The sequence below is a fragment of the Strigops habroptila genome, chromosome 2, assembly GCF_004027225.2.
Source record: "Strigops habroptila isolate Jane chromosome 2, bStrHab1.2.pri, whole genome shotgun sequence".
In the NCBI taxonomy this organism is placed as follows: domain Eukaryota; kingdom Metazoa; phylum Chordata; class Aves; order Psittaciformes; family Psittacidae; genus Strigops; species Strigops habroptila.
In genome coordinates this window covers 116,841,581-116,864,818 of record NC_044278.2, presented here as the reverse complement: position 1 = coordinate 116,864,818, position 23,238 = coordinate 116,841,581, and the positions used below count along the sequence as shown (strand labels likewise).

Sequence of the window (23,238 nt, the reverse complement as noted above, 5' to 3'; positions counted from 1 at the left end):
CAGGACAAGGGGAGTGGCTTTAACCGGCCAGAGGGGAGATTGAGATGAGCTTTTAGGCAGAAGCTCTTCCCTGTGAGGGTGCTGAGGCGCTGGCACAGGGTGCCCAGAGAAGCTGTGGCTGCCCCATCCCTGGCAGTGTTCAAGGCCAGGTTGGACACAGGGGCTTGGAGCAACCTGCTCTAGTGGAAGGTGTCCCTGCCCGTGGCAGGGGCTTGGAACTGGATGAGCTTTAAGGTCCCTTCATCCCAAACTGTTCTGTGATTCTATGATTTACATTTTCTAGTGATGTAAATGTGGGGCCCATCTGTTTCCTTTCGCCTGTAATGCCTATGGGCAGAACAGCATAAACTTGTACCTCAGAAAAAAGAACCTTTACCTCTTCCAGTCACTGTTCTGCCTTTTCCCATAAAGACCTGGGTGGATGAGAGGGAGTTAAAAAGAAATGTGAGACACACTAATTTGGGTACAAGCCACAGACAGCCCGCATGAGCCAGAGGGAACAGCCTGTAGCAAAACATACTCAGTGAAGTGTCCCAAATCCCCTTGATTCCTACAGGATTAGTGTGAAGGCCAGTATAAGGCTTTCATATGGGGAAGGCTGGGTCTCCAGCCACTGAGACATCTGGATTTGATGAATCTTACTGGCATAATCTCTCAGAAATGAGCAGCATTTTGTAAAGCAGAGGCTGATCACTCACTTTCTGGCAGCACGGCCCCTGCTTCCACCTCCTGCTCAAACAATGCGAGTCAGGGCTCACTGCTTCAGTTAGGACAAAACCTACAGGAGTCACCCTTAAACCCTCAGTATTATGGAATACCTTTTCTTTACTGTGCAAGTCAACTACAGGACACCAGTTCAGCTACAAGATGCAGGGAAGAGTCTGTTCCCACAACTATAGTCCAAGCCAAGCCTCAGGTGAGCTGGAGTTATGGATTTCTCTGGCACACAACTCAGAAACTTGCAGTTTTAATAGGAAAAAGAAACCCCAAACTCACAGGTGCTCACTGGAAATTTAAAGTTAAGGAAATAAGAGCATCACCCAAGTTGTAAGTGTGTGGTAGTAAAAGCCACTGTTAACAGAATTGAAGTCCATGTGCTGGAACTGAGAAACATCAACCCATCAGATGCCTACAAAGCATGGTGGGATGGTGTCCCCTGCGAGGCTGCACCCCCTCAAGTGAGCCAGGTACCCACTTACCCCAGCACAGCCCCGGTTTGAACCCTCTGAGCAGCTTCCCTCTAGGGTCAAGCAATTGGATCACATCATTTTACGGTCTGGTCATGCAGGTGGGAGCTGCAGGGGATCATGGAATGGTCCAGTGCCTCGCCACCCTCACAGGGAAAAACTTCCTTATATCTAATCTAAATCTCCCTACTGCCTTTTGGGGAGTGGTGGGAGAAGGACAGGCCTTTCTTTGACTGAAAAGCTGTTCAGCATAAGCCATATTCTAATTCTGCAACTAAACCAAAACCTGAACTAATCACTGAGCAGAACTAATCTCTCTTTCAAGGAAGCCATTTCCTGGGGCTTGCCCTTCAAGAAAGCCAGTGTGGCTGATGGGAGGTGTCTGTTGTGCTGAAAACCTGACCCCCTTGCACACAGGGATCCCCATTCTCTGCCCACTCGAGCCCTAGGATCACCTCAGGCTTGGCAGTAACTCCGCTGGGTTACAGCAGGGACATGTCCAAACTCATTGAACTGTTTACTACATGGCAGTGAACAAGAGATTCAGTCTGAGGTTAAGGCTCCTTCCTTTACCTGTCTGCTTGTGAGCCCGGTGTCTGAGGAGCTGGAGTCAGTGTCCCATGGAGATGCTCAGCTGGGACACCTGAGCTGGCTGGAGAAATGAGAAAGGTTTGTGCTGAACTACAGGATACAGAGAGACACGGGATAGATACAGGTTGTTTCAAATGTTTAAGTTTTTTCAAAAGCTTGGTTCCTACCAGCTCATTAACCCATCAAGGGTTTAAATCAGGTTATTTGATGCTTTCACAAGTTTCTAAGTGGGAAATGCGTGGGTGAGAAGGCTGCCTGTGCCTGTGGGACACAGGACACGCTGCATTGTGTCTGCCTGCAGGGTGTCCAGGATGTACAGTAAGAGTGGAAAACCCCACCAAATCAATGCACTGAGGTCATAGAATCACAGAATAGGTTGGGTTGGAAAGGACCTTAAGATCATCCAGTTCCAACCCCCCTGCCATGGGCAGGGACACCTCACACTAGACCAGGTTGCTCCAAGGCTCTGTCCAACCTGGCCTTGAACACTGCCAGGGATGGAGCATTTATCACTTCTCTGGGCACCCTGTGCCAGCGCCTCAGCACCCTCACTGTAAAGAGCTTCCTGATACCTAACCTGAACTTCCTCTCTTTCAGTTTAAACCCATCACCCCTTGTCCTGTCACTACAGTCCCTGACGAAGAGTCCCTCCCCAGCATCCTTGTAGCCCCCTTCAGACACTGGAAGCTGCTCTGAGGTCTCCACGCAGCTTCTCTTCTCCAGGCTGAACAGCCCCAACTTTCTCAGCCTGTCTCCATACAGGAGGTGCTTCAGCCCCTGATCATCCTCGTGGACTCCTCTGGAGTTGCTCCAACAGCTCCATGTCCTTCTTCTGTTGAGGACACCAGAACTGCACACAGTGCTGCAAGTACTATGTTTTCATAGAGACGAGCCACAAACCAAAGACAGCCTTAGACAACATATTTGGCACATTTTAAAATCTATTTAAGACTTTGATGATTTTTTAATGCTGTTTATTTAATCTTTTTTCCACTTAATTTTTTGTTATTTCAATATATTTAAGCAGGGGGTTATGGAGACAGATAAAAGGCATTCAAACATTTAATTGCTAACAATAGTTGAATTATACTTGGATGCACTCGATTTGGCTTTAGCAGAGTATGAAGTATTTTGTAACAGTTGTACATTTTATGGCAGCCTGCACTTACCCATTCGGGGTCTGATCCAGAAGGAATTCTACATGTAACAGACTGCAAGTGGAGACCACAAAAACTAAGTATTAACTTGAATCCTTTGTTAGATGTATGTGCAGCTACGTGGGCTCATCAGATGTTTCCCATTAGACATTAAGAAAATTAGGAAAATTTCCTAATTAGACATTAGGCAGAAGTTGTTCCCTGTGAGGGTGCTGAGGCACTGGCACAGGGTGCCCAGAGAAGCTGTGGGTGTCCCTGCCTATGGCAGGGGGTTGGAACTGGATGAGCTTTAAGGTCCCTTGCAACCCAAACCAGTCTGGGATTCTATGACTGAGAAGCCCATACAGTGCACAAGAGCTCTCTCTTTGGCAAGGAAAGCACCCTCTCCGTCGCCCATCTGCACACAGATGTACCTCACGTTAAACTGGCACGTGTAAATCATGATTCAGGCACTCAAAAAGTTTCCACAAAGCCCAGTGCCACACGCTCCTTGAGGAACAGAGCAAATATTTAATGAACTGAGAATGTTACAGGCCCAGGTTAACAGCACAGCTTGTCTATTCTTAACCAACCTTTTCGTTAGATAAGGCCCTGATCATCCGAGCTGTGATGTGCCTGTCTGATTTATGGCCCATGCCATCTTCTGTGTCCCTCCTGCTTGGCATTTCTTCTGCTTGTTTATGAATAGGCATAGCTTTTCCAATCACACACATCAGCTTTGTCTCCAGAGGACTCAGTTCTAAGTGTTCCTTAGGAAGAAAAAGTATTATTCTTGTGCAATTCTACAGAAAAGCAGCTTTCTTCAAGAAAAAACATGAATTTTCCTTTATAAAGCAATGTTAAAGATCTGCCTTTGGGGTTGTGCCTTGGGTAATGTTTGTGTTAACAGGTTTGGTTTACCAGCCAGCTCATCTTAGGATGCTGCAGCCCTGCTGCTCTCCTCTTTCCCTGTGTGTTTTCACCTCTACCCCTTTCTCTGCAAAGCACATTCTGTCTCGAGTTCAGGTCTGTGAGAAGAATTAAACTGATCCAACAGCTCATTGCTGCCAAAAGAGAGAGGTCCAAGTCCAGCCGCGTGCTTCCACCACGGCTGTGCTGGCGCTGGTCTTCTCCAAACCTCTGACTCACTTTGGTTGACTAACCCAACAGAAAACTAAGCCAGGAGGAGAAGAAAAGGCAAGTTTTGGTGCTGGGTTAGTGAGTAAGTCAGCTCCAGGAAAGGCCGATGTGTGCTATGGGTTCCCTAAGGGCAGGAGCAGCACCATATGGCCGAGGCCAGGGAGAGGGAAGGAGGAACCCTACAGTGCACCTCTTGAATCACCTCTATTTAACAAATGGGTTCTTAAGAGTTGCTAATGCATCTCCACTGTCTGCAATTATACCTTCATTCCTGGGAAGTATAAGACTGTGAGCAGCACCTACAGCCCTCAGCAGGGTGGGCTCTGCAGTGCTAACAGCAGGGAGAAAGAAGTAAAGCGAGTGTTCATCTCCCAAGGCAACACGGGCAAGGAAACAAACACCTGGGGAGATGTCTTCTGGTTAAATGTTCATCTTTTCTCTGTAGGACTTTTCAGCACAGAGCCACTCCTTAAGTTAGTCTCTGATCAAGGCAACAGGATCATTTCTCTGAATATAAGTTGCAGGGTATTAATCAAACTAATGGCAAATTTCTAGGAAAAGAGTTGTTGTGGGTCTTAAAAAAAAACACCCCACCAAACCTCATTATTAAGTTTGAATAGAATATTTAGGAGTAAAGAAACCTGGAGACGTATCTATACACAGCAAGCTGTGCAGGCTGCACCATGTCTGTATCATCTGCTTTCATTTGCAGTAGAAATTAATGATGTAAATCAATATATTTTCTGAGAGTATAGAAATGTGTTCATGTTTTCAGTTCATTTCAAGGCCAGGTTGGACACAGGGGCTTGGAGCAAGCTGCTCTAGTGGAAGGTGTCCCTGCCCGTGGCAGGGGGTTGGAACTGGATGAGCTTTAAGGTCCCTTCCAACCAAAACCAGTCTGGGACTCTCTGATTCGTGACTCAAGTGTAGAATCTAAGGCACCCAGGAACCATCTTTTTGCAGCCTGGGATCAAGGATCTCTGAAGGCAGGGGCTATCACTTCTTTTGAACCTGCCTTAGGAGATCTCTCTGCCTATTTACATGTAATCTGTACCTTTCTATACTCTCAATCCCTGTATTTTGCAACAGGAATACCTTCATCCTGGCTTTCTGTTGAAGGAATACATTCCTTGTTGACCCTTTAATGCTACTAAGCAACATAAATTCTGAAGAACCATGAATGAAGCAAACGAGTCTGTGCAATCCACAGATGGTGACATCCAGAATTCTTTCTAGGGGGAATTTCATCCTGACACTCACGTATGCTGATTCCTAAGACACCAAAACAATGTGTCTCGTGATATCAGAAATGCACTAAGGTATCCAAACCATGGAGGCTGGCTGGTATGACACAGAACCCGTGCTCTTCTGGCCCAGCATCTGAAGGACAACGTGTGTCCTTACCACCTCAGATAGCACCATATGCCTATGGTTACACATCTGAGTTGTATACTTGGTAAAGAGATGGGAGTTTTTTCTGCCATGACACCACTGGGAATAGAACCCTCCTGGCAGTAGCTCGTGCTCTGTACTGAAAGATGCGTCAGTGAGAGACCCAATTACTTGAATTCATACCTGCAAATCTTTTTCATCTCCATAAGAGAGGCTGCCCAGGGTTGGAGTGAGTGACTGTTCCGGTATCTCCTCATCACTCTCATGAGGCTCCTCACTGTCTGATGTAGACTGAGTCTTTGGAAAGGCTTTTGTTTTCTGACAGGGCTCTGTGGCACTTCTGAGGCTTTCATCTCCATCTGCCTCTGCTGTTTAAAGAGAAGAATGATGATGCATATGGAATTGTTAAGCTTTATGAAGACCAGAATTAGTACTTGGTATGAGCATTGTCTGCAATCCTTAATGTGGCTTGCCCAGTGCAATGCAAAGAACAGCTTGGGAAGACTTTTAATTGGCAATCCAAACCAAATGTGGCTTTTGCTCACTCATTTTCCTATGTTTATTTCTGTTCACAGTTTCTGATCAACATCAGAGACTCGAATTGATTGGGAAGTAAGAAGTAATGGGTGTGTGGGACAGAGCAGGGGGAAAGATCCCATTTTATCAGTTTGACTTAAATCCTATATAGCCCTAAAGAGTTAAAATAGGAAAGGCAGCAAAAGGCACCAAGTATAAACTTTTACTATATCCATGTATGTATCTCTGTATGTGCATATATACAAGTTCCTGAAACACAGTCATCTTCTAACTCCCCTGAAGAGCTCACATTTGCAGCTGACTAATTCTCAGGTCTGGACATGGACTGCCAAGTTATATGTTTGCCTGGGGCAAGGACTTAACTCCAGGTTATTGGAACAAAATCTACTTCTCCCAGTAACTAAGGTCTAGCAAAGGTAGTAGAGCTGAACTGCCCAAAATAAGCATATATCCAATCCAGAAGTCTTACTCAACATGTTTGCTGGTGCCTGATAGTTCCAAAACTTCAACAGACTTGATCACGTATCCGTAAGTGTAGGGCTTCAGTTTTTGCAGCTTACCTCTTTGATTTTGTCCTTTCTTCCCCCCTCTTTCTTCTACTCACCCAGAGATGTAAAATAAAGCATGTGTTACTAAGGAATCCACAGAAAACACCCTAAACAGATAAGCACACTCACACAGTCCTTCTTGCCTAATGGTACATCCTTTTCCTGGGCACACCTACCAGAGTAAGTGGAGGTTCAGCCCCAAATTCAGTACTGCTTACCAGGATGGTCAGTTCAAGCTGAGCTCCACGTAGCTTCATCTGCTCTTGCTAGGGGTTTATTTATCATTGAACTTCAGTGTATGTCAGTGAGCAGAATGAATGTAAAGTGCATGTACACTGCAAATGAAAGCCAGTGTAGAGTTCAAGAGTAACCTCGCAGGATAAGATATAATGTGGTTATGATGACGTGGATCAGTAAAGAACAGACTGGAGAGGGTCCAGAGAAAGGCCACAAAGATGATCCAAGGACTGGGAAGCCACGTGAGGAAAGGCTGAGGGAGCTGGGACTGTTCAGCCTTGAGAAAAGAAGGCTCAGGAGAGACTTTATCACCATGTTCCAGTATGTTAAAGGGTGGCTAAAAAGACAGGACACTCCCTTTTTACAAGGAGTCACATGGAAAAGGCGAGGGGTGATGGGCACAAGTTACTCCTGGGGAGCTTCCGGCTGGACATAAGAGGAAAATGTTTCCCAATGAGAACAATCAGCCATTGGAATAATCTCCCCAGGGAGGAGGTAGACTCCCCAGTGTTGGACACTTTTAAGATTCAGTTGGACAGGGTGCTGGGACATCTAGTCTAAGTCATGCTTTGCCAAGAAAGGTTGGAGCAGATGGTCCTTGAGGTCCTTTCCAACCTGGGATTCAGTGTTTCTATGATTCTATGAATCTTCATAATCTCCATATCTTCCTGGCCAGTCCTGTTACCCACATTCCAGGCTAGCTCTAGATTCTAGATTCTACAACTTCAAATAGATTTTACCATTTCAATTTCAAGACTGTATTACAGGTAGACTGTGGGTTTGTCTTCTTAACACCAACTACAGTCTATCATTGCTGTGGTGGCTGCAGTTAGGTGGGAAATCAGGTGTTCACCTTGTCAAACAGACAGTTTGATAATAAAGAAATAAAAAGTATATAAATATCCAGTAACTTCTCAGTTCTTGGAAGCTGCATGTGCCTTACCTGCATACTCGCTATACTCTACTGCTTTCATTTCATCCTTAAGAAACTCATCTGGCAAGCCAGCTGCAAGATGCCTATGAAATTAAAAAGATCAAGAAAAACTCATATTAAAAGCCTGAATTTGCTTTCTGAACTGTCCTGTGCAATGTTTTGGGGGGAGGACACCCTTTCTCAAAGCCATTTGCTGCTTAACCACAAAAGCAGAATAGTGCAATGGTTTAAAAATGCACTGGAGGCAGCCAGGTAGCTTAGTGGCTAAAAAGCTGCTCTTTCTTATTCTTAGTGCCTCAGTTCAACTATGTCCATGAGACTGAAAGAAAACAAATGTTATAGTCTCCAGTCAGTCCAAGATTCAAACCACAGCTGGCAGCTCTCACTTAAAAACAGTCCAAAGTTTGGAGAGGAGAGAAAAATGGTCACTTCTTAAGACTTGGAACCTTTTTCTGCAATATGGCTGAAATCACTGGGCTGGGACTGGAAAACAGAGATGGATCATTCCCATTGTTACACTGTGCTTTTGATACCATTTGTGTTGACATTTTGCAGCTAAATTCATCTTTCTCTAAGGAACAAGTTAATTTCAATACAAAAGAAGCTAAGACTACAGACACCTATCCCAATGCCTCTTCCTTACTTAGTACCAGGTCATTTGTTTCACTTGAGATTGTGAAACACCATATATTTATATATTATTCTTCACATCCTTAAACATTTTGCCAACAGCAAAGGGAAAATCTATTACTCAGCACTTGGTCTGAGGCAATTACAACAGAAAGAAACTAGTTCCAAGCCCCACTCGTATCCCCATTAAAAGAGTGGTGTTAGGTCTTAAGAGATCATTAAAGAACCCAGTTTCTTCCCTGGATTTTAGTATTGAGGAGGTTACAAAGTCACTGGCATTCTTCAGAGCTACAAGTCCCACACATACTCAGTCAAATCCTGCTTCTTCTCAAGTAGGAAACTACCTTGGCTTTGCTGTAGGAGAGCCCAAATAGCTTTAGAGGCAGCATTATCTTTTAAAAAGATGAATCACTTCTGAAGTCTGTCAAGGCTTCATTTTACCTGGGTACTCCTAGATACTCAAGTCTGTTATCAACCAGTTTTGCCACTAAAGCGATATTTTCTTCTTCCAGGAGTTGAATGGAGGCTTTCAAATCACTCACTTCCTTTCGGTACAGCTTAACCTTTTGACAATGAAAGAAAAGAAAAAAGGATCATTTTTGAAAAACTATACCCATTGTGGGAAGATTTCATGGTGATTATCTTAATAGCACATACTTTGCTGTATCAGGTGGAGAAACAGAGTGACACATTTTCAGGCAAGGAAAGGTCTCTCTGGTTCTTTCACACGTTTATTAGAGCGCTTTACTGGCACAACTCTGAAAATCTCAGCCACACATTTGGGCTTTGCAACCCTGAGAGCAAAACTTTCTCATATAGCCACTCAGGTCTGGTAGACAGAAGCTCTGCATTTTTCTTTCTTGTTTCACATCAGAGCTTGGAGAGAAAAAAACCTTAAAGCTCATCCAGTTCCAACCCTCTGCCATGGTCAAGGACATGTTCCACTAGAGCAGGTTGCTCCAAGCCCCTGTGTCCAACCTGGCCTTGAACACTGCCAGGGATGGGGCAGCCACAGCTTCTCTGGGCACCCTGTGCCAGCGCCTCAGCACCCTCACAGGGAAGAACTTCTGGATGTCTAATCTAAATCTCCCCTCTGTCAAGTTAAAGCCATTCCCCCCTGTCCTGTCCCTACAGACCCATGTCCAAAGCCCTTTTCCAGCTTTCTTGTTTCAATACAGCACCACTAGAACTTTAATGCAATTCAAATGTACACTCTTCAGATACTTACATGGTTGAGAGTTTACACTACAGAGTATCCCCGTCTCTGTAGATACAAATGCTTAATTGTGTGGAAAGTTGTAGTCCTTCATTTGTGAACACAGATGTTCACCTTTACCTTTATTCACCACATACACTGTTTGCTACTCAGGAGTGCAGAGTAATTACAGGAAAATTGCCCTCCTTTTCCTTTGGAAGTCTTGAGAGGCCCATCACTGGAACCAGTTATGACTGTAGGCCGTGGTTTTGGAAAGCTGAACTACCATGATCATATGTACACAAGTGGTCCTCTTACCTCTTCTTTTAGCCATCCATTCTCTTCAATTTCTCTGCAACTGTCTTTGTCTAAGTATCTCACAGCAGTCTGAGAAAACACAACTGGAGATCATCTCATCTGAAAGCAGGACTTCGACAGTGCTGCATTCTAGAAAGAACCTTCTGCTGTTTAGCAGGAAATAACTAAGAAACATCCCCACAACAGCCTGTGGCATCCCCTGTGGGATCACAAAGGGATTTAGTCCACAGGGCCACATGTTTCTTCTCCATCATCCTGCTTAGTGCAGTTTATATGTCAAGTAATTTACCAATATTTTAATTTCCCATATGAAAATAGGACATTCCCTTTTTACCTAACAAGTTCTGCTATGTTCCCATTACTGCCCAAATCTTCCTGTTTTCAGGAAATCAAAGCTTTGGCTATTAAAAAATCCCAGGTAAAATGAGGCAGTACTGATCCATGACAAGTGACTTAAACATGCAGAGGTCCATGCTCATGAGCCAAGGCTACAATTACTGATGTCACTAAGTAGAAAGGAACAACTGGGAGGGAAGATCACCTGTAGGTCACCATGAACACAGCCATCTGGAGTATGTTCTCACATGATTGAATATACCAGCACTGAAGTCAGGGAATTTAAACACCTAATGGGCCCAAGCAGTGATTTGTACTGAAGTACACTCTGCATTTAGTGAGTGTAAGAAGTCCTCACCATAAATACTTTGCAAATCATATTTGAAAATCAGAGCTGGCAGAGATGAACAAATATATATATATATATATGTACCAATAAACCTAAATTTTTCTGCAGACTGCACTATTTGGGCATTTAAAATGTTGAAAAATAAGGAAGTTTAAAAGTAATTTTCAAATTGCTGTAGACAATCTCTGTGTGTGCTAATTGGTTTCTGAACTCACAGCAAAAGTGACCTGCTCTTGAACAAGTGAAGTCAGTGCATGGTGCTCCAGTTTCCCATACCTCGCTTGGAAAATGCCCTCACATTTACTCATTGTTAGTCTGGTGTAAAACCAAAGTACATGTGTGTATAACAATAACCAGTGTCATGTTGTACTCTCAATTTACTAGAAAAGTTCCAAGTCTTAATTCAAGTGAAAATAATTATTAACGCAGAGTACCTGAATCCTAACTATGAGGCAGTTAGCACTTGTAAAAAGGCAGAAGGAATACCTCAGGGGCCTGTTCCTTAACTAAGTCCATGTGCTTCAAAACCAGTCTGACGTTTTCTTCTTTCATTGCTTTCAAAGCATTTCTGTAATATTCTTCAAAACAAACAAAAGAAGGAAATCAGAAATCATTATTTGACATCCATTTCTCCTGACAACAACCAGATAATTGGCATTTAATAGATAAACTGGAATTTATCAGCCAGCATTACATAGAATCATAGAATCATAGAATGGTTTGGGTTGGAAAGGACTTTAAGATCATCCAGTTCCAAGCCCCTGCCATGGGCAGGGACACCTCACACTAGACCATGTTGCCCAAGGCTCTGTCCGACCTGGCCTTGAACACAGCCAGGGACGGGGCAGCCACAGCTTGTCTGGGCAACCTGTGCCAGGGCCTCAGCACCCTCACAGTAAAGAACTTCCTTATATCCAACCTGAACTTCCCTGTTTAAGTTTAAACCCATCACCCCTTGCCCTATCGCTACAGTCCCTGATGAAGAGTCCCTCTCCAGCATCCTTGTAGCCCACTTCAGACACTGGAAGCTGCTCTGAGATCTCCCTTCTCCAGACTGAATTTGTTTAGCTTCAAGCTCTTGTCACTTGCTATTTAGTTATTTCATCCTTCCCTTCAGTTGTTTTTGTTCTCTGCAAAACAGCCCCCTGCTGCTTGGGGTTTTCTCCTTTTGAAGGAGTGAATGAGATTGTAGTAGTTTTCTTTGAAGGAAAGCACTTCATACTTGTTCCAGAGGCTTGAAATTCAGCCTAGCTCTGCACTTGTGTTGCAGACAGCCTATTGCAGATCTGGCTGTAAATGGTCCTGCACCCACTGCGGAGTCAAAGGCTGTCAAATATGAAAGGTGCATTAGTTGTGCATTAGTTCTTAATTTAACACAGTAAAAGCTGGCCTGCCTTAATCAACCCACCATCTAGAGTTGGCAGAATGAAATGGGAGTACTTACAGACTATTATTAATTCATCTTTTCATTCTTTCAGACAGCTAAACAACCTGAGCTGTACTGGGAGAATGCAGAAAAGGAGGAACTGTTCACACATACTGTTTCTAAGGAGGCTATTTGCCCTAATTCACAGCAACACTGTTCTCACACCTCACATAAGTGCACTCTTTTGTTTCCTCTCCCTTCCAGCAATTTTGTTTAAAATGTCATCTCCAGACCACTTGAACTGTGCCAACATCAAGCCCTACAGAGACAGAAACCTCTTCACTTATGCTTGTTTTATTCCATAAGCCTGTTACACATCCAGGGAGTGAACAAGCCCAGTTTGCTGCTGCATCACTTTGTGAGCTTGTTAGATTCATTTCTCTTTGGGTTTGGGTTTGTTTTCTTTTCGATAGGCTGGAAGACTGTACTCCCCAGCCACTTGGTATGTTAGATTTTAGGAAGCTGAGTAAAATAGACTGCTAACATCCAGTACTGGCAGCATCATTCTGCAGTATGTTAACTAGGCAACTGCTATATGTACCTCTGCAACAGTCCTTCTATAAATACACTTCCATTCGGCCACAAATTGAACCCTGTGACATGCAGGAGGTCAGACTGAATGTTCCTACTGGCTCATTCTGGCATTCTATATAAAAGCCAATTCTCTTTTTCATTTCATAGCTCAGCAGCTGTATAGCAAAGTTTTAGATGGATTCAAAGCATGGAAAACACGTAATGAAAAATATCAACCTCTCCTGAATACAGACATGGATATCTGACAAGCTATCTGGTGATGTAGAAAGCACAGTGCAGATCTTAACTGGGATCAAATATGTTTCAAGAGACAAAAAGATAGCTGGCTCTTATCCACAGTACTTGATGCCTGGTAATGGTTGGCACAGAATATACAGAGACCCTTAGAGCAGTGTCACTGCCTGTTACTACCAGCTGCTTGGCCGTGGCCATGCATACTGAGAGGGACATAAAGGAGGAAAACCAGGACATCCTTGTCCTGTTGGAAGCATGGGATATGTAACAGCAAAAATATTTAAATGATTTAAAAATAGTGCAGTAGTAAAGAAACCTTTTGTGAAGCACCCAACAGCAGAATACATAAGCTTTCAAATTCATTCCACTGTTTGTCAGTGTTGAAACAGTTCCCAGTATTAGTATATGTCTGTAGTGGCAATTTTGCAGTGCCTCATACATGGGACTGCACAAAGCTCAGACCACTGGCACAGCAGCTCCCTCTAGTTCTGCATTTAAACTATGCTCAGCTGCAAAGACTTCCAAGAATGAGCTCATACCACTTTCCCATCAAAGGAGTTTTCCACATGTGAAGTGCTTGGAGCATGATAAGAAGCAACAGCAGCAGAGTCAACATTTTCAAGTATGGCTGCTAAGGGAGTCCGGTGTGTAGGTGACCTCAATAGATGTAACTTGTATATTTAGAAACCTGCTGTCCTTCACAGGAACAGTTTTTAGAAAGGGGCTGCCTGTATTTGAGAAGGAAGTTGTCAGGAGACAAACTTGTCAGTTTCTTGGAGTGTTCATAATTGCTGTGACTTTATCTCTTTCTTTAATAAAGGGACTTTCACAGAGAATGAGAGAGAGAGAGAAAGAAAGAGAGAAAGAGAGAAAAAGGAGAAACAGAGAAAGAAATGGAAAGGGAAGCGAAAGGAATGGAAGGGAAGGGATTTCCTTTTTACACCATTACGCAGCCCACTTCAGGTACACTGTCTTGGAAAACTTCAAAGAAATTATTAGAATGTGACCTCAAATTAAATGTATAATTCAATTAATTCCTGCAAGTAATACACAAAAAGCCTGTAAGATTTGCTTTACACCAGCTGTAAACTGACCTGTAGCTCTGCGGAAAACATCTTTGACTTCCTTAATGTCTTTTTCCAGACTCATAATCTTCTTGGCTTCTATTTTACTTCCTACGTTTTTGTACTCCAAGCAATAATCTTTCTCACTCTGCTTTACTGAGATTTTCTGGTTAGTTTCTTCAATTTGGGAGTGCAGATCTATGAAAATCAGAATGTCAGAAGACAAGTTCATTACCAACTTCTTGAACTAATAGTTCCTAATTCTTGCTTCATCAAAATCTTTAATAAAGGCGCTTTCAATGGGATTGGAGAAAGAAGGGTGCTTCCTCTGCCCCACAATACATTACAACATGATGGCCTCATGCAGTGTCAAGGGCCACCATCGTTGCTGAAAGCAGCTTGATCTTCTGCCAAGGATAGCCAACGGTTCTCACTGAAATGTAAATAAAGGCACATGTGTGCCCCACAGAGAATCATAGGGATGGCAGCCAGGGCTCTAAACAATCAAAACTGGTCATTTTTGCTGCCATCATAATCTTCCAGTGGAGCCATTGGGCTTTCATGAGTTTCAACTTTATAGGGAAAAACGAAGCCACTGTACTTGCACAGTGATGTACATCACTTGGAAGGAACAGATTTACTTATAAACCCTTTACAATCTCATACCACATTGAGAGAGCTTAATTCTGGGGAGAAAAGCTTTATGCTTCAACAAGGAAGTTGAATCTTGATTTAAAATGCAAAAAGAAGTACTCAATCCCAAGGGTGTCAACTGTAACTTCCACAACTCACAGCACACCTTCCAGAAGTTGTTCTTTGTCCTTAACATACTGCCATGTTGCTATCAGCGACTCTTCCACATCATCCCTCGTTACAACCTCCTTGTTATCTCGTTCTTTCTCCTCTTCCTCTATTTGCTCCAGTAAGCGCCTGATGCGTGCCTGCAGTTCCTTCTTCAGCAGCTCATACTATGAAAGAACAGAAGAAAAGGCATGTATAAAACCACTTTCAAATTAGTTTTCAAAGCCACAAGCTTAAATAGTGAAGAAAAGTAAAATCTGAGCCAGTGCCAGGATGCACTGCAAAACCACTCAGCTAAACAGCTCTTCGTCATATGCAGAAAGGATGGAGCAGAAGGGAGAGTGTGCAAGTGTCAGAACTTTCCTCAGTAACTTCAACACTATTACAAGTAAATGAGAGACAAATGACTGCTGGACTTGGTGCAGAACATCATTAATCACAGAATCACAGACTGGTTTGGGTTGGAAAGGACCTTAAAGCTCATCTAGTTCTAACCCCACTGCTATGGGCAGGGACGCTTCACCCTAGACCATGTCCCCCAAGGCTCTGTCCAACCTGGCCTTGAACACTGCCAGGGATGGAGCATTTACCATTTCTTTGGGCACCCTGTGCCAGCACCTCACCACCCTCACAGTAAAGAACTTCTTCCTTATATCTAACCTGAACTTCCCCTGTTTCAGTTTTAACCCATCACACCTTGTCCTATCGCTGCAGTCCCTGATGAAGAATCTCTCTCTGGTATCCTTGTAGGCCTCCTGTATGTCACTTTAATAACAACATTTATTTGTAGGAGTTATTTACTTCACTTTCATTCTTGATGAGAATGTACCAATTTCATGTAGAAAATGTCTTCAGTCAATCAGGTCACTTTCATACACCCATAGTAGAGAGTCTTGTAAAGAGCTGAAATTAGTTATACTGACTGATTCCATAACTGTGATTATAACCACTTACCATGGCCCTCTCAAGTGACACTCAAGTTATGTGGTGAGTAATTTCAAATACGTTTGCTCTCAAAGGATACCATAACTGTAACAGTGACTGTTCAATAGAGAGTCTCAAGCATTCATCACTTCTAGAAGGATTAACTTTAAACCACTCAGTAACACTAAGGAAATAAAGAATGGAGCTCAAAGAACTGTCAAAACACAGGCAAATTAAACAAATAGTACTTCAAGCATGCCCTGAAGTCCTTGCACAGCCTAAAGTATGAAGGAGTCCTTGTGAGACCATGAATTAACAGCAAACTGGAGGAAGAACCATAAAAGACTTCCGATGTCTGCAGACAGAAGAGCCAAATGATACTTCTACTGATAGTTAAGGCCACAAATGCAACACCATCCACGCTTCAAGACTGAAAGGAATACCAAGGAAAGCTAAACAGGTGGATATTTATGAAAGCAGGGCAAGTATCAGCATGGGAAGGATAAAGAGACAGTTTCACTACTGTAGGAAGTGGTGCAGCCTGCAAAAGTGTTTAGTCACATGATCCAGTTTAAGGATTTTTGAGCTATTTGAATTTATTTCATTAGGTAACTGTATATATCTACTTTCAAAGTTCACTGTCTCAGTCATCAGGTGCCATATTATGGTTCTTTAGATACAGTTCATACATACGGCTCTTTAAAGTGTCACTCAGGTGCCATCAATAGCCACATAACCTTGTTCTGAAACTGACCCAAACCAAATCTTAATCCACAGGAAAGTGAGTCTTCACCAAAAATTGCACCTACACAACTGCACGATGCTCACTCTTCTTTGCTCGGTTTTCACTGTAACTAAGTTTGCAAGAATCAATAAGCTCTCATAGAAACCTGTGCAATTCCATTGCCTCAGAAGTGAATCAAAGGTCAGCAAATCTCAATACTTGGTTAGATCTGCTGATACTATTGACAGAAATGAAGTTAATGCTGTTTATTCTTTGTGTGCTGAAATATTGCAGTATTGTTTCAAAAGGCACATCTGAAGATACTGCAGCGGTGTTACCTACTGAAAGGGGGGTTGCTGTCCTGTGTTTGCTGCAGAGTAAGATTAAATACTTAAGTAGCTACTGAGGATCTCACATGCACTGATAGAATCAGAATCCCAGACTGGTTTGGGTTGGGAAGGACCTTAAAGCTCATCCAGCTCCAACCCCCTGCCACGGGCAGGGACACCTTCCACTAGAGCAGGTTGCTCCAAGCCCCTGTGTCCAACCTGGCCTTGAACACTGCCAGGGATGGGGCAGCCACAGCTTCTCTGGGCACCCTGTGCCAGCACCTCAGCACCCTCACAGGGAAGAACTTCTGCCTTATATCTGTTCTAAATCTAGATTGGAGAACACCTTCACTGGACTCACTTTATGTTACTGCTGTGCCCTATTCTGCAACGTTCTACTCCTGCAGCTCCTTTTTTGCATATTATATTTAGTACATTTATGCTTTATGTCACATTTAATTCAGATAACACTTTAATTTTTAACACATAAAGTGACTTCCTAACTCTAGTTTCACTGACTGTAAGAAATTCACTGTAAGGGCTAGTTTTAGTGAATGTAGTATTAGGCTTAAAAGAATAAAATGGAATGTGTGAGTTAAAATACCACATATCAAATGTGTTGGGAGAAGGATGCGTGGCCACTTACTCTTTCATAATATTCTTTGTTCTTTTCTTCCAGTTGTTTCAGAGCAAGCAAAACCTTATCAATTGCTGCTTCTTTTGTCTCAATTCTGCAGAGAAAGAGTAAAGAGACATTCTTACAAAAACAGGAGAGGAATGTCATTTAAACGAGATTAGATGTAAACACAACTGAAATGTTTGTGTATCATATTGTGACTCATGTAGGTAGATACCACTGTCTGCTTACTTCACATAAAGAAATGATTTCCCATATACATCTAGATCTTCCTGAGAAATAGAATCCCTGATTATTCTGTTCCTTCGTAACCACTAGAGAGGATTAAGTTGGTTTCTTCTCTCTGGGTGCAGTTTAGCTGACCTATCACACAGGTCTCTTTCAGGTTTGTGCTCCAGAAATATTTAGTTCTCTGCTGCAAAGGCAACTCACTCAGACACAGCTCAGCTGAATCCCAAACTGGAGAATTCGATGGGATTCAATTCTTCTGGAAATGTAGCTTGTTGAGCTTCATAACCTGTATTTGTACACTAAGAACTTGTTAGTCTTTAAGAAGCACTAAGGGAACAGGGACTGCAGCCTGAGTAGTATCCTCTGAGCATGTTTATACATTTTTGTCAGAGAACTAGCTTGCTGCTTTCACAATGTTCGCAGAATATTTGTCATCTTCTTTGCCACAGCTGTAAAATAAGCATTTTTTCTTGTGTTCTCTCTTCCAGAAGGAGAAACACTGGGTTGCAAATGGTATCTATTTGCAAAATTCTCTGTAATTTTTCCCTCTGTTCCCAGAATTCATTCACCATACAGCACAATAGAGGCAAGCATTACAATTATCACAGTATCTTTTACTGTTTCGACACCTATTGTTCCTTGAGGTTTTGTTTTGGGGTTTTGTTTTTTGCCCGTCCCTATTGTATTAAGTTGTTTTAAAAGGAGGTCATTTTTTTCTGTCTAAGTTTGGATCACTCAGTCATTGCAGGCTATTAGATTTGTATTCTCTGGTGCCAGTGTGTTCCACAGTAGCCTTCAGGTTTTCCAATAAGTGCAAGGATATTAGTTAGAGACACTAGAACAGAGGCATGGGGATATGCCTACAGCCAAAATCTATCACTCATTAGGCAGAGGTGACAGCTTGGCCACACAGTGTTACCTCCTAAATTACCTGCCATTTTAAACCATTTCTGTAGTTAGAACACTGCTATGATCTTCATTTCTGCTACTTGAATATTTTCCATGAAATGGCAGTCTGTATCCATCACTTGGTTAAGGTAAGAAAAATTATATGAGTAGAATTTGCTATTTTGTCTGTTACATATTGGAGCTTTCCTCTTTAAATTATAGTTCTATGGTATTTCTCAGATGAAAGCTACAAACCAGTTAGACTGATGATACTGTTTTTCTCAACTCTGTGTACCAGGTTCCATCTAACTGATTGGAGCATCCAGAAGCAACACTCCTCTCCACTACCATGACAGTTTTGTCAGTCATCTGTAGGATGTTACTAAGGAAAGTAATTCATGGGACTGTTGTTCATAACCAATCCTGAAACAGAAATCTGTACTGGAAGTGCAAAATAACAAACTCACTACAGCAACCATTCTTCAATGTACAGAAGACAAAGCAGGAATGGAAGTTAAATACATACTACACACTTGATAATTCCTAAAGCAGAATGTGACAGATACTTGTATGATCCCTGGCAGTGTTCAAGGCCAGGTTGGACACAGGGGCTCGGAGCAACCTGCTCTAGTGGAAGGAGTCCCTGCCTGTGGCAGGGGGTTGGAACTGGATGAGCTTTAAGGTCCCTTCCAACCCAAACCATTCTATGATCCTATGATTATGCTACTTGTTCAGTGAAGTGTTACAGAGAAGTTAGAGATTACAGAGGTAAAGAGAGAGAAGAAAAGAGAGAACAAGAGGGAAAGAGAGGAGAGAGGAAGAAAGACAGAAAGAAAAATACAGTCAATCAGCTCAGGCTCTGACCTGGATAAGTTGTCTTTCTTTGTTATCTGCTTTATCCATTCACATATTCTATATCAGTGAAAAGTTAAATATCTTAAACCTACTGAAACTCTAGTAAGGATTCTGGGAAAGCTGATTCAGGGTCTGCAAGATGCTGTTCTGGTTTCTCCTCTTCCTTCTTCTCTTCCATGCTTTTTGGTGCACTTGTGCTAGAAGTTAGATCTAAAGGGGAGAGAAGGTCAAGCAGAAAAGAAGGAAAAACAAAGAGAAATAATGATTTCTAAAACGTCATATGTTCACCAGCCTTTGTCACTTGTGACAAGTTCCTAACAGTTCTGAAATAAACAAAACGAGATGGGCTTTTTGTCAGCAATAATCCTGCTCAGGATAGCACTCAGGCCCTTGGTTTTGTGACATCCTGAAGTGTTGTCCTGAGTAAAGATACATTGGAGAACAGTGGCCTCTGTCACTAGTTACTGGGTTTTACATTCTTGCAAATCAAACAAGCAGTTGTTCCTTTTCCAGTCCTTTGTCTCTGTTTCTTTATCAGGCTTGTTTTATCGAGTCCCCTTGTTAATATGCATCTCCTTCCCTCTCCTTCTGTTCTCCTAGCACGATGAATATTTGCCTTTCACTGCAGCTCTGATATCAGTTTTCATTGTCAGAGCTGGAACAAAACCGCTCTCTGAAGGGCTGTGCATGTCAGCAGTATTCCCTGGGCATGTTGTCACAACTGCCAACCTCAGGATTCAACTGACAATGAACAGTTCTGTAATGGAACTGGTAGCATATATTATATAGAATAAAAGTCACAAGAGGCACTTATGAAGATTACTCATTTTTAGTGGTCACAGGATCAAATGCCAGAACCAGATTAGTTCATGTAACACGGGAGGGTTTATTCCTGAATGGATATAAATATTTTATGTAACTTGTTTTCATATTAAACTGCTTTTCTGACTTCAAATTCTGATTTCTAACAGTTATCACTCTAACAACTAAAATCGACAACAACTGACAGAATAACAAGTAACTAAACTAATAACTGTGACTAAATATAGCAGGCTGGATACTTTTCCTATTAAAATGAGCCCAAGGAAACAGAACAAAATCCATGGAAAGCCACATAGCAAGCTTGCCAAATCGATGTAAAATCAAGGGAATGAAGTTAAAGTGACTATTGACAGATGCACTCTAATCCATAGGCCGGCACATGCCCTCTCCCTGCACTCATCATGCCCTGAAGCAAGGCAAGGTCAGCTTTCTGTATCCAAAATAACTTCCTACCCTAGATGAGCAGTTGCTGCTGAAACAAGTGAGGGTGCTGAGGGCAGTGTGCTGTATGGCACAGAAAGGTGTGTAAGAGGAATGCTCAGTGTAAGGCAGCTCTGCAAGTGAAAGAAAGGGTAAACATACCTTGGAGTCTCTATCCTCACACGTTGGAATATCTTTCTTGTGATGTTTTATCCAGAAGAATTTTACTCCCACTCTGCTGGAAACCTGCTTGTGCAGATTTTGCCTGTTCTGCTGCTGAAGAGAAGTTCACACTCATAGGGAAAACAGCCTAGAGCTATCGATCACTGTCTTTGTACCCCCTGATTATTTATGTCACTGATACAACTAATTCCATTTGCAGAAACCTGGAAACTTCTGACTCCCACCAGCAATACCTTGAACTTCTGAAATGCCCCAGCTCAAAGTTTTAATAGTTGCTACACATTAGTAAAACTTTTCTACTGTGGCACCTCAATACCATCACCAAGTGGCTCAGTAAACCTAACTGACATTTACCATCCAGGAACAAATCCTTTTGCACCTCAGCATCCACTTGAGCTTGAAGCTATATTAAGTTCTTAATGTTCACACACAACCTTTGCAGATACCAGTTCGATACGATAGTTTTCATGGAACTTTAAAACATCCTAAACACGTGACTGTTGGGAAATTGAGATGTTAAAAGGAGACCAAGTAAACTAAGAAAAAAATCTCAGAGACAGGAAATTTGGTACTTGGCTTCCATAAATCCCTTTGAAATTCCCAGCCCAAAAGCACAAATACAGGATAACCTTTAAGTATAACCAAGAATCTGTCATCCTTAAGCACTGAAATAACTGGACTGATATTGATTCACTTGAGCATTTACTGATTTTCCTCAGAAATGGAAGATTAGTACAGCAATATCTGAAGAATTATTATTGTTATTAATAATTATTCTTTCTCTCCCTTACACTAAATGGATAATCGAATCCCCTGCCTAAAATTGGGCACAAACTGAAACATTTTGAGCAGCAGTACTTTGAAAAGGTTTTGAGTTTTTCTTGGGACTCCAGCCCCAAACGAGCTCCAGTGATGTATTTATTAAATTCTTCCTGTGCAGGGAGCAACAAGAAAGCCTCCAAGCTGTACAAGGTAACAAAACATACTCTAATAACAGATTTGCTGGATTTTGCAAGCCACCAAAAATATATATGAGAGAAGGGAATGGTTTTTGGGGGACTGAGAATTGTCTGCAGATTTAAACCATTTGTCGAGCGTAAGATCTATTTCTTCTCCCAAACAGGTTATGACAGACCCCTATTATCCCTACCAGCACCTTCACAATTGATAAATACACTGCCAGTACATCCTTAGAAGGAGCAAGCAGATCCCAGACACTTGCACTCACATTACTCCCTTGTATCTCAAGCAGTTGCCACTCAAGTACCTCCACTCCCTCAGTGCCCACCAATAACTACCTCAGCACCCTGCAGCCACACCATAACCCCTTCTTAGTCTCCAAAGCAGGCTAATGATTCCCTCTGCCCTCAGTCCCTTCCTACACAATCCTTCCTGCATGTCCCTTGCACATTCTCTCTGCTGCCCCCTTCATCACCAGGAACCTTAGTGGACAAACCCCTCGCAGTGGCCAGAGTCTCCCCTATGCTGTCCCCTGCCACTCTGAGCACCCACCACCAAAGAATTCCCCACACAGCCAAGCTCTGGACTGTCTCCCCTCACTCTGCCACCGCCATACCCAAGTCCCCATCACGGCCCTCAGCACCCCAAGGCCTAAACGGTCACCACAGCCCCGGTCACCACCGTAACCCCGCTGCACGACGCGCTGTCCCTACCCCCGGTCCCGCCGAGGCCCCTCCGCTCCGGGTCCCCGGTCCCCACCCGTACACCCGCAGCACCCACACGCTGTCCCTGCCGCCGGTCCCGCCGCGGCCCCACCGCTACCGGTGCCCGGCCCGCGGTCAGTCAGGGCCCGCGGTCAGCCAGGGCCCGCCGCGGCGCCAACAGCCGCCGGTCGCCAGGGCAACGGGGAGCCTCGCCCCGCCCCTGGGCGCGTTCCGCGGGGCAGCAGCGCCCTCTGGCGGGATCGGCGGGGGAAAGGCCCACGTAAAGAGCGCGGCTCGGCGGGGAGAGCGCGGCTCAGCCCGGCCGTCGCCAGGGCTGTGGTGGGGGTCATGGGCTTCCTTCTTCACACAGAGCAGTGCCAAGGGCGCGTATATGGTCAGATGTTTCAGCTTTATCCCTCCTTTTTCCCCACCGTTAGCTCATCCCCTGAATATCCCATAGGAGTTCTTGTGCAATGTGAAAATCCTCTTCCCTTGCATCCCACCGTGTGTCCCACCCCACAGCCAGCGATCCCCCCAGTGTGCAAGGTGCTGAAGATCCTTTGGGACAGCCCGGGAAGGGTGGTGACTTTGAAGGGGTTATTTGGGCTCCCCCTTGTACCTCTGCACTCCTCCATGTGTGTGAGGATGGACCTTAGGAGCAGCCAGGCAGGATGTTGCTTAGACTCCACTCACAGTTGTTCCTCTGCTTTCTTTTGTCTGTGCGGAGAAGAGCCTTTTATCGCATAACTTAACAGTAGAGAAGGGTTTAAAGGGGAAAAAAAGACCTTGGGGCCTAGGAGACAATGAAGGATATAAAGTAAGTGGGCGTGTGGTCAAAGCCACCAGCCAGGGAAATATCACTACAGCAGTGGAATCACAGAATCATGGAATTGTTTGGGTTGGAAGGGACCTTAAAGATCACCCAGTTCCAAGCCCCTGCCACGGGCAGGGACACCTTCCACTAGAGCAGGT

At 43.5% G+C, this 23,238-nt stretch overlaps 1 protein-coding gene across 6 annotated transcripts; it reads right to left on the bottom strand.

Moving 5' to 3' along the window:
- Nucleotides 1–237: 237 nt before the first annotated feature.
- Nucleotides 238–22,903, bottom strand: CCDC83 (coiled-coil domain containing 83). 6 transcript variants are annotated; one of them, XM_030477037.1, is made up of 13 exons: nucleotides 22,886–22,903; nucleotides 20,582–20,692; nucleotides 19,270–19,387; nucleotides 17,213–17,297; nucleotides 14,588–14,756; nucleotides 13,819–13,986; nucleotides 11,017–11,108; nucleotides 9,846–9,914; nucleotides 8,774–8,895; nucleotides 7,712–7,785; nucleotides 5,630–5,814; nucleotides 3,508–3,684; nucleotides 238–1,839 (listed from the first exon to the last, which is right to left on the bottom strand). In XM_030477037.1, exons 3-13 carry the CDS (start codon nucleotides 19,353–19,355, stop codon nucleotides 1,798–1,800), a joined length of 1,269 nt encoding a protein of 422 aa, XP_030332897.1. In that variant the 5' UTR covers nucleotides 19,356–19,387; nucleotides 20,582–20,692; nucleotides 22,886–22,903; the 3' UTR covers nucleotides 238–1,797. The 6 variants fall into 6 exon arrangements, with proteins under 6 accessions (XP_030332897.1, XP_030332894.1, XP_030332895.1 ...); XM_030477034.1 differs by lacking the exon at nucleotides 22,886–22,903 and adding an exon at nucleotides 22,276–22,451; XM_030477035.1 differs by lacking the exon at nucleotides 22,886–22,903 and adding an exon at nucleotides 22,343–22,451 and having other exon boundaries at nucleotides 20,582–20,695.
- Nucleotides 22,904–23,238: the final 335 nt, after the last annotated feature.

Coding starts and splice junctions, on each gene's coding strand:
- CCDC83 (XM_030477037.1), bottom strand. CDS start 19,355: ATGGAAGAGAAGAAGGAAGAGGAGAAACCAGAACAGCATCTTGCAGAC. Junction 9,915..11,016: donor TTAAGGAACAGGCCCCTGAG/GTATTCCTTCTG, acceptor GTGTTTTCTCAG/ACTGCTGTGAGATACTTAGA. Junction 3,685..5,629: donor GAGATGAAAAAGATTTGCAG/GTATGAATTCAA, acceptor TTTCTTCCTAAG/GAACACTTAGAACTGAGTCC.